Consider the following 11,675-nt stretch of genomic DNA (forward strand, 5'->3'; position numbering starts at 1 on the left):
TCCGTATCGATGGACGTAATTGAGTTGTTACCTATTCTAATCGAGTATAATGAGTAACATATACCATATCGAGCATTAATGAGTACTACTACCGAATGAAAATTACAAACGCATATGAGTGATCGATAGATTGAGCGTCGCATTTTCTTTCTCTACGAATTCCGTTTTCCGAAGAAAAATAGTTATGCTCGTGTTTCTCGCGCTTTCCCTCCTATCCAAAGACTGACGTCGACATCTGACGTGCCGACGGCCGGGCACTAGGTCGGCTGACCCGTCTGTACTCGCGATTTCCGATCTGAAAGTGAGGTCTCTCTATGACCCATTTTCGGAAGGCAACATGCTCGGGTTTAACTCTCTTCTCCACGGCGTTTTCCCTTTCTCTCGGGAACTCTGTCGCACCGTTCCGTGCGGCACCCACTAGGCCGAAAAACGTCTTGGCCAGAGATTCTGTGCACGTTATATCGGAGAAAGGTAAAGAAACGTCCTTAACCCCAGTCCTTATGTGTGGGTTTTAAAATTCCGACGGTTACACCCAGTGGTGACATTCGAAATAGTTAACAAAGGGTTCGCTAGCAGAAAATTTTTCCCTGACAATCACCGACAAACGAAATGGAAGTTTTGGCTAGAAATAAATACAATACCTTTTCTTGCGATATATCTAATAATCAGTGGTGTATTTGGAACATATGGCACTGCTGATAATAGACGGATGTCATCGTCTCTCGTAATACAATATCCTTTTTATTTCGCTGTCCATAGCCCGACGTGTTCCACAGCCATCTTGCATTATCTCGCGCGCAGTGGGATTGTGGGATCTCTTATGGGATGATGGTGGATCTCAGTGGATCTAGTTTCGAGAACTCTCTCGAATCGATCGCGATTAAACCTCGTTTCGGTCGAGAGAGAGATCGCGCCAAGACATAGTCCCCGACCTCGCTCACAATCTAGATTGAAATGCTCGGTGCGAACGGGGTACAAGGCTCTAGTTTAGTAGTGTTACAGAGTATAATACGTATATTTTAATATATTTTTTAAAAAAAACAAAACCACTGAAAAATGTTCCGTGTGTTTAACACGGTTCGGAAAACTGAAAATTTTAACAACGGGTTCGGCCGAACCTGTGCAAACCCGCTGAATATCACCACTGGTTACACTCGATCGTCGGCAGCTACTCCACATTTAGAATGGGTTCATTTATTTATTCATTGGAGAAACAGAACCGACGTCGGTTCTTTGGAGTAAGAGGAGATTTTTCCAGAACTTTCCGGAACTTCTTGGACAGAGAATCTTGATGCTTCCACGAAGTGGACCGAGCGCGCCATTGTCCATTTACCCCCACAATCCATCCATATGATTAGACACAAAAACACAGAATTAGTCTGAGCAAAAGGACAACTTTTATTTTAACCTTTCTCAAAAACGCACTTAAACCTACAAATATAATATATAATGTATGGACACATCCTGTCCTTTTTTCTGGTTGATGGTTAAGTTATGGCAACTCAACAGTTGGGTGATCTGATCTGCCTAGGGGGGATGCCTTCCGGGAGGTCTTTTAAGGGAAACTGGCCCCTATTTAGGCGTTACAGACGCGGAGAAAACCCGGAAAACTCCACGTGGCCAGCCCGTCCGAGCGAGGGGCGAACCCACGACCGAACTACCAGTGTTCGGGGTACGAAGACCGCTTGGCCGCTGGTGGGCCAGTCCTTTTTTCTTTCCTTTTTCTTCAGTGACGGACCCTTGGCCTTTAGAGTGACGTTCGGGACCTTTATCCCGAGTAGTACGTCACTCTATCTCCACTCGGATCCCGGTTCCGGCGGATGTCCCGCAAGGCGCCGCCGACTGGTTGCCGGTGGGAAACCCTCCTCCGAGAGCGCGAAAGGTCCGAAAGGTGGAGGCCACGGCCCATTCCGAGCGAGGACTGGAGACTCCTCTCCTCAGACTGGGTCCTCGAAGGTTCTAAACTTTGGGGACGGAATCCGGAGTCCCTTCCCTCCCTGCGGGTACCGAACCAGTTGAGAGCCCTCAGTTCCGCCCTCACCTCCTCTGGGATAGGCTCCCCCACCGGGAGCAACACGGAAGTCGGCTGCCCTCGGGCCCTCAGTGACTCGGCCTTCCGTATTATTCTTTTCAAACAGCCTGTTCGTCCCCAATCGAGGTTTGTTTCGTCCCAATCCCCTCTGTTCCCGAGGGGCTCCTCTTCTCGGTGGGCCCGAGATCCGGACTCCGTGAATCGGGCGTCGTCTACGGTGTTCCTCTCCTCAACTGGGCCGTTCTCCTCTTCCCCTCGGGGTTCTCCCGGGATGTTGCCTTCCTCTCCGTCGATCGGCCGGACTGACATGGTGACGGACAGTGCCTGGTCGTCGGCCAGTGCCTCTGCCACCCAGGAAATTACGATCATGCAGTTCCCGTGCTGCATGATACTCGGTAGGTCTCCGACTACCCACCGGGGAGTGTCTTCGAATGTGTATTTTTGATCTCTCCCGGCAAGTTCGATTCTGCCGTGGAACCGCCTGGCCTCCCCTTTGGGACCCACGTATCGGAGAAGGAGGTATATGAAGTGGTAACTTCGTCCCTCCTTCGATTCCTCCTTAATTGCTTGTCCCAGAAAACGGTGATTTCTCCATGCTAGTTGGGCGACCCAGGAGCACTTCCTTGGCAAGTGCCACCCAACCAGGAACATCGTCAGGACCGGGAGGTCTCCTCCTCCAATGTCCGGGTGACGCTCCGACAGGTGGGTTGGGATATCCCGGCATATGCCTTCCCACCAGCATCCGGGATCCAACACCGGGCAGGGGCAAATCCGGAAGGCACAACTCTTCTCGTGTGCTCTCCGTTCCGGGTTAAGGATGATCCTTCGGCATCCCCAATTCCGATACTTACACGGGAAGCCCAGGATCTCCGCGACCCGCTCCAAAGCAAAGTTCCGGTCCTCGCCCAACACACTCCGGCAGGCGGGACACCTGTTCATCCTGTCCTTGCAGCGGGTGCAAAGGATGTGTCCGGCCTTGCACTGAAATATGGGTGGAATAACTCGCTCCCAGCAGACCGTACAATCAAAGATGCCGGCCAAAGTGACCACCATCGCCTCCAGGTCCGGTCCGTCCGTTCGGTTCCTACTGGTTGACGGCCTTCGTCTTCTGGTAGCCATCTCGTTAGACTAGAAGAGAAGAGGTAAAAAAAAGCACTCGCAATAAAAATAATAACAAAACATTCTTAATTTCAGATAATCCATTATTTTACTGTTTGAAAATGATTAAATGTTAGGTCCGAGCCCTCGCTTATTATATAATAAATTATATTAATATTTTATCGTTCTTTCTTTGAAAAGGGGTGTGAAAATGAAGCAATAAACATATTTGTAAGCCAAAAACAGGAGAGGGAAATCTAAACTAATTTCAACCTTTCCCACAGGCGTAAACTGAACCAGGTGTTTTATGACGCTAAAGGCGGGAAGAGAGAACCGTTCAAAGCCTTTCAGCACGCGGTGTCCTTTGGAACGTCTAAGTAAACGTAATGTAAAAATATCGGATAGAAAGGTGTCGGTCCCTCTGCAGCGACCCGAATTCGGGCCCTATCAACACGTAAGGGACTAATTGGGAAAGCGAGGAGAGGAATCGAGACCAATCGGGATGCCGATTTGTGTTCAAAAAATCTTTAAAAACTCCGGTCCTCGAGACACGGTTACAGTCTTCGCATCGTGCGTCGATCTATACGACGATACTCGAGTGACCATCTCTTTGAATCTACATTTCGCCGACTCGTCAATAAAACCTTATCGAGACTTCTGTCTACGATTAATGGTCGAATCCTCGGGATCTTTCTTCGAGAGCCGATCATCGCTTACAAAGGGCTCGGCAAACTTTTGAAAAGGTGTTAATTAGTCGCTCGCATTCAACGAACACATCGTGAAGTCTACTCTGTGCAGTTTCATCAAGTTAGTGCCGTGTCAGTATTTTATGAAAAAAAGTAAGTACGCATTTTGTGTTAGCGTTACGAGAAGAAAAAAAAGGTTTATTTATGTATTTACATTATACATAACTTCAAACTTCTTTTTATAAAATTAATTTTGAGTTCTAAATAAAACTATGTACCATAAAGTACGTTTGTAGTACAAGGTTCTATGACAAACTACGCGTGCGCAATGTCATTTTACCATGCGAAGAATAACGTCAACGTGCATGCCAGTTCTAAACCAGTTAGGACTTGTGGTGTAGGAGTAACTTAAATTAAGAAATGAAATAACTTGGCTTACAGGTGGAACGAAGAAGCAAAAAAAAGGGTCGACAGGATTTCTACGAAATCCCGGACAAAATTAATAGTTAACTCGGACAAAGAGATAAAAACCGGACGGGTGATAACACTAGTCGGGCCAATAAAACTGTATACGAACAGTACAATTGTAAAAAGTGTAATGGATTACATTATTGATAAAATAAAAGCGTTGGTAATGAAAGTTTAATTCGTTTCTTGTCATTTGTTTGCCTTTTTTTTTACCTGTATGGTCCTCGAAGTCGGAAGTAGATCGAGTGTTTTTTACTGAAAATAATTTTTCATACTTGAATAAATGCTCAGAGTTTTAAACACTACTACTCAGACACCTTATACCTCTGAGAAATTATTAATTTAATAATGCAAACGTTTTCCACCTGTTCCACAGGTCATCTTCAAGCAATTTTTTACTTCTGGAATGTTATCTCGTGCAGGTTCGAATATATATGCGCACGATATTTCAATTTTAAAAAACCGTTGGAACATTTCATGTAAAATATAAAATATAAACAATAATAAAAACATTAATAAAAGTAATTAAATAAACATATTGACCCGCTAAATAATAATTTAAGGGACGTAAGCTAACATAATATATATCTATATTTTATACGGGATGAGGATATGCTGTATGCTTGATTAAATGGGGTGTTTGTCAATCGTAAATTTCCACGCAGTTGGCAAATTCGTTGCGTCTTTATAGTTCAAACGTCTACCTGCTGTCCCTGATTTGTATATTTCAAATTTTTCCACGGTTAATGCTAACGATGGTGAGCGTACTTGTTTGATAACTTTGGCTTCATTCCAATTAATTACTGATCCTTCCGTTTGTGCCATTCTTGATAAGGTGGTAGTGCAGTGTCCTTTGCTGATGTCATACATGTGTTCTTTTAGTCTTTTGTTTAAGCCTCTGTTAGTGACTCCTATGTATTCTTTATTCGGGTCCAATTGATCATTTTCGTATGGAATTTTATAGACCCCGGAGCATTAATCCGCTTTTGTGCTATCTTTGTCGTTCCCGAGGGCACTGTAGATGGTGGGTGCCCGCTTATAAATCAGCTTTGCATTCTTACATTTGGCTATTTCCTTCATTATGGTGGACAATCCTTCTCTGTACGTGAATTTAGCTATTTCTCCGTTTGAACTCCCTTTCGGTTTCTTTTTATTAGGTTTTCGACTATTGACTTTTTAAATCCTAGGGTTGTTGCAATGGTTCTAATTCTATTCAACTCTTGTATTCTGTCATACACGTTGGAGCAATAGGCAAACGCTCTTCTAATAATGACCCGAAATGCCGATAGTTTGTAAGTGGGCGGATCGTTTGACGTGGATGGAATGTATAGTGGGTCGTGCGTGGGTTTGTTATATACTTTCGTAGATAAGGAACCTTCTTTAAATGTAACACTGATATCCAAAAAATGTACCTCTGTTGTGCTGAGCTGTTCCAGTTTTAGCATCAGGCCATGGTTATTCGAGTTCATCGCATTCAAAAAATGTTGTATTTTTTCGTCTTTCTTCCATACAATTAATATGTCGTCCACGTATCGTTTGTATAAAACGATATCATCTTTAAATGCTCTAATAGTAGTTTGCTCCAACTTACGTATCACCAATTCACAAAGTAGCCCAGACATTGGGCTGCCCGTGGGCACACCTTTCTTTTGCTTATAAATCTTGTCCATCAAAAACGAAAACTGAATGGTAACATATTAGGTCAGCCAGTAGTTTCATGTCTTTGGGTTTTTTTTTTTTTAACTCTTTCCGCCCTGTGGGCACTAAGAGGGCCTCTTTTAGTAGGCCCATTATGGGTTCGGCCGGGCCCACAATGGGGCGACCGGGTGGTGAGGGACGGGGCCCGACATATCCGAACGGACCACCCCCCGAAAAATTCCTGGGGATTATTCGACCCGTTCGGATTCGATCCCGGGTCCCCCAGAGCGGTAGGCTGCCACCTTTACCGCTCGGCCATCCGGCCGTCTAGCATGTCTTCGGGGTAGGCTGTTACCCTTGGGTCTAACGTGCCGAGAGGGTGTCAACCAAAGCTTGAAAACATGCATCCAGTTTAATTGATGAATACAGATTTTCGAAATCCATAACCGAAGCAATTTCTTCTTCTACGAAAGATATGTTTTGGAGCTCGTTAACCACGTTCAACGGGTTCTTTGCGACATATTGGTTATTCTCAATGTGCTCGGACAAATATCTATGCAGGTTCTTTTCTAGTTTGTAAGTTGGTTCTTTGTGCTTTTCAACCACTGGTCTAATCTGCTTTTTATCTTTATGCGTTTTAGCGAATCCGAAGAGTCTCGGTACACTTGGGCCTGTTACACGTGTTCCTTTGAGAAATGGAAGTATTTTGGTAATTGGTGATTTCTGTAATTTTTTGACCTTCCCGTCTAGGTTATCAATTATATTTTGATCCACCCTTTCGCATTCTGTATTTCTTATATATTCTTCCAGTGTGTTGATATAATGTCGCTTATCCATTATTACTAAATGAAGCCAAAGTTATCAAACAAGTACGCTCACCATCGTTAGCATTAACCGTGGAAAAATTTGAAATATACAAATCAGGGACAGCAGGTAGACGTTTGAACTATAAAGACGCAACGAATTTGCCAACTGCGTGGAAATTTACGATTGACAAACACCCCATTTAATCAAGCATACAGCATATCCTCATCCCGTATAAAATATAGATATATATTATGTTAGCTTACGTCCCTTAAATTATTATTTAGCGGGTCAATATGTTTATTTAATTACTTTTATTAATGTTTTTATTATTGTTTATATTTTATATTTTACATGAAATGTTCCAACGGTTTTTTAAAATTGAAATATCGTGCGCATATATATTCGAACCTGCACGAGATAACATTCCAGAAGTAAAAAATTGCTTGAAGATGACCTGTGGAACAGGTGGAAAACGTTTGCATTATTAAATTAATAATTTCTCAGAGGTATAAGGTGTCTGAGTAGTAGTAATAATTTTTTATTTTTAGTAGTTGATTGTTTGCGTAGTTTCTTCATTTTCTTCGTGCCCAAGTGTCCCGAACTTGGACTATCGTGAAATAATTTTAAGATATATTCTACCATTATTTTAGGAATCCCAAATCTCATTTCGTTCGGGAATTAATTGTCTGTGATCCGCATCTAAATAATAATTCGTGTCCGTGTGTGTACTTAATTCTTGCAAGGATGCGCCGTCTAACGGCCGGGGTTGCAAACGGGGTCGTTTCGTCGTTGCTTCCCGATCTCAGTCTTACAGAATATTGGATGGATTTCACGGATACGCGCTATTGGTACACGACACCTCTTCGTTTGAATGAGCTTTCGTGAGTGACCGCCGTGTTTTCTTTTCTGCTTTGAAAAATGTACCTATCTTTATGCCCTTATTTAATTTAACCGGTTGCGAATTCGTATTCACTGTTCTAACGGCTACATTCCCACGTTTTTCGGTCGTTATTAAGACACTCGCACCAAATAAATCTTCGGTCTCCAAAGGTAAAGGTTCGACCACATCTACTCGTCTATATCTACTTCCTCTCACCCGTCCGTCTAGAATTACTTCCGATTGAGGAGGTATGACGCAATCATTTGAGAGTGTGACGTCATCCGGAGTGTCACTTCCTCGAGGAATAGTGTTTCCTAGCTGTTTTGTTTTACGCATTCCCGCTAATTGTTTTGTTTACCCGTCCGTCGTCGATTTCTTTCTTTTCTTCTGTTTATTATTATTATTATTATCATCGCTATTTCGGAAAATATTTAATTGCATCGCTTCATTCTCCAAAGTGACTGGTGTTCGTTCGCTTCGTATTCTGACGAATTCCACGTCCGAATTGACCATAAGGCGCTCGATAAAGTGGTATCTGTTCCGGGCAATTATATCGCGGTGAAAACGACGGATTTACAATCGGACGCGCCATTCGGGTCCATTTGTTCTCGGACTTCCTTCCTCCGTAAATGGTGGAGGGACGACGTCGTAACGGTCCGGCGTAATATCTACTCTGTATCCGAGACGGATCCTTGTCGGCTCACCTCCGTTTCCCTACCAAAACGGAAACTGATTATGTCTATTATACAGATATCTGGAAAAGGGTTGTCTTTGTCTAACAATGGGTGGTAATGGCGGGTGAGGTGGTCGGGGTAAAGAGTACTGCGAACTCCGATAGGGACGATAACTTCCTATACCGAGATTCGCTCTTTCCGTCCTCTGGGGTGTACGCTTAAATCGCGACATTTCGTCTCTCCCAGGACCCAGGGCCGTATTCCGGTCGCTTATCTCTCGTCTCTTCTTTCGATGACGAATGACGTCGAAACGAGAGACGAAATTCGTCCCTCGGAAACAGCGGCGATTCCGGTCACTTTTAACGATCCCGTCTTCGTCGATGACGTCACGATACTACTACGTTAATTATACACGTTCGGGTTATCTGCGCGCGCAAGACGGTATAGAATTTTAACCAATGAAATTGTAAAATATTCGAAAATGCACAGTACGTAATCATAGATCACGTGGCAAGGAAAGCGCGTAATTTCGACAAAGTTATGTTTTTTGCTTTATAACGTTTTTACGGATTGTAATGTCAATTTGTCCGTTAACAAATAAAAATTTTAATAAGCTAAGTTAGAAAAGCGTGCGTACTTAGATATTGTTCGAAATTTTACCATCTAATTTCTCCTCGACTATCTAAGTAAGATTAACATCATATTCGATAGTTCGGTAATCGATGTAGGGTAATTAAAAAACAATGGAATTAGTGGCGTTTCCGAGTAGGCACTGGGAAAGATCGGAAGCGTTTTCTCTCCGGAAATATTCTTTCCCGCGATAGGAATCGTTCCGTAACGCGATCGGACGGCGCCAGTCGTCCATATTGGATATAACGAAATCGAGGCGGAAGACGAAAGACAACCGACAAACGAGAAAAAAACTTGTCCAGAATCGCCGCGATCTCTCGAAACGTAAACGAATGATTAGCCAATCGGCGACCGGAATACGGCCCCCGTGTGGTTTCGCTGGTTAAATTTTTGCCTAACGTCTCTAACGGCGAGTAATTTTATTTATTTTCGCTCGGCTATCGGCCTCGGCGGCGGGACTCCTCTCGTAACAACGCCGCGTGTTTTTCCCGTTAATTGTTCTATCGTCTCTTCCCTAATAGTAATTCCGAAAACGTAGCGGGGTCGCGCGCCGTCGCGTTCGTTTAATTAAGCCACGCGAGAACCGAACGCGAAGCGAGGTGTCGAAGAGATCCGAGAAAGTCGGTATCGTTCCCGAAAGCCGAAAAAGCACCCGGCGAGCCGCGGTGCCTGCCTCGACGTCCGTCGTTCGTCCCACTTTTTCTTTCTACTAAATCAATTTACGAGCAAAATTTTGATACGGGCTCCCTCTACGTTTTTGACGGGACCGCCAAATTGCGAAAATCCACCGGCCCGAAGAGGCCGAATTGGGGATAAACGGACGTCGGGATTTATCGGATGTGGGCCGATGGAATCGAGGCAGACACTCGCAATTACAAATAAAACGTCTTACGTTCGACGGAGCGTCCGGTCGCCGGTAGAGAAGATGTCGGCCGACAAAAGTGTGAAAAAACGGGCCAAACCGGAATGGCGAGGTTGGGGATACGCAGAACGCCGAAGGCTCCACTTCCGACCTTCGGATCGGGTTTTCCCCGGATTCCTCGCTTTCCGATTGGTCAGTTTCTTGTCTTCGGGTGGATAACGGTCGCGAAGGGTCAAATTCGACACCGCGATCCAAGGAAGTTAATCGAACTTTGAAACTCCTGCCGGTATTTTATTATTGTTTACGATCTTGTAATTCTGAAACGTAATCTCCGCGCTTTATCTCCTTTTTGCAGTTTATTTTGTTTTTTTGTTCTCTCGACTAAAAAATATTTATTCTTTCACGTTTTTCTTTTAGTTCTTACCAGCGTTAGAATCGAAGCTCGATCCCCCGATTTGATACTTCTATTAAATTTTTAGCGCGCGACCAACTTAATTTTTAAAACAATCGGCTCTTGGCACAATTTGATGCGGGAATATGTACGCGGGATTCCGAAAAAGGAGGGAAATAAAGCGACTCGAAAGTTTCGTAGGATTGTTCCTTGTGAAAAATCTACGGGATTGGAATTACGTAACGTTCTCTTAAACCCAGATAAATAAAATGAGGTTACTCGTACGGAGTATCGGAGGACAACGGGTCTAATACGAAGGGTGTTGGCACTTGACTCGAAACCGGGATAAAAAACATTTAAACCCTAGAGCTTTTTATGCGCGCGATGCCAACTCCCGCGATCGGTCGAGTCTCGATTGATGTCGGATGCGGTGGAGCGTCTTTACCGACGGATGGAGGAGATTAAGACTCTCGGATGGTGCAGTCGGAATGGGCGGGGGAGCGCGGCTGGAATACACTGGCGCGAGGAGGTGGATGGGCGAACTCTCTTTGTCGTCATCGATCTCGTTCTTCTATTTCGGGGGTCCCCCTCTCTTTCTCGCGCCCGTCTTTGGCAATGTTAAGTTTTTCGACCAATAAATGAATTTCGGTCGGGAAGTTCCCGGTGACACATTCGGAAGATGTGTCGCCTTTGAAAGGAAGTAAATCCCGAGAATGATACGATTACGTCCTTCCGTGTTTTATTAAGTGTTGGGAAATTTTTTCGTATAATATGGGAAATTTAAGCGTTATTCTTTTAAAAAATGATATAAAATTTTGTTGTTAAATACAGTTTCCATCTAGTCCGACTGTCACAATGGTTTAACATTAAAACTACTAAGTGATACGAGACGAGAGAGCCGAACAAATGCGATAAAACTAGTGACGTAACGAATATTCGGTTACTACCCGGTATTCGGCCGAAATACCGAATACTTAAAAACAGGAGTAAGAAATAACAAAAACGCAGTAAATTAATCATTTTGGTAACTTTTATTAATGCCGAACATTAAATTATAATTATTAAAGTTAATAAATAGCGTCTAACTCTAGTATTAAATTATTTCGTAATTAAATAATATTATAGCCCGATATCTTATGGCATCGATGGCGTGTAGGTTAGAATGTATCGGGCATTAATGTTATCGTTTAGTCAATTATGTTATATTCGTATTCGCGTGTATTTTATATTTTTTACGATATTTTAAAATGATTTACGAAACGTTTTATCGAAACTTATCGTATTTAATGAAACAATTATTTATCTATTTCTAGAAGACGAGTAACTAATATATAATTTATTTTATATATAAAGCAAAGAGTGAGCCTTTCTCGTTATATACAAAAGATAACGTTTGAAATCGTGTTAATTTTAAAAATATCGACAAAAACAATAGCGATAAAATATCACAAAACTTCGCAAATAGAAACCCCCCAATAATATATTTCGACTGTTCCACAATCGGGGAGA

The 11,675-nt window shown here is 43.2% G+C and overlaps 2 protein-coding genes across 2 annotated transcripts; both read right to left on the reverse strand.

Moving 5' to 3' along the window:
* Window positions 1–1,768: 1,768 nt before the first annotated feature.
* On the reverse strand, window positions 1,769–9,861 carry LOC136968651 (E3 ubiquitin-protein ligase SIAH1A-like). Its single transcript, XM_067262652.1, has 2 exons — window positions 9,806–9,861; window positions 1,769–3,160 (listed from the first exon to the last, which is right to left on the reverse strand). The coding sequence occupies exon 2, from the start codon at window positions 3,149–3,151 to the stop codon at window positions 1,769–1,771; it is 1,383 nt and encodes a 460-aa protein (XP_067118753.1). The 5' UTR covers window positions 3,152–3,160; window positions 9,806–9,861.
* Window positions 6,286–6,759, reverse strand: LOC136968653 (uncharacterized). The gene has a single exon (XM_067262653.1). It carries the CDS (start codon window positions 6,757–6,759, stop codon window positions 6,286–6,288), a length of 474 nt encoding a protein of 157 aa, XP_067118754.1.
* Window positions 9,862–11,675: the final 1,814 nt, after the last annotated feature.

The sequence above is a fragment of the Centruroides vittatus genome, unplaced genomic scaffold (genome assembly GCF_030686945.1).
Source record: "Centruroides vittatus isolate TY-2023 unplaced genomic scaffold, ASM3068694v2 contig_150, whole genome shotgun sequence".
Lineage (NCBI taxonomy): Eukaryota > Metazoa > Arthropoda > Arachnida > Scorpiones > Buthidae > Centruroides > Centruroides vittatus.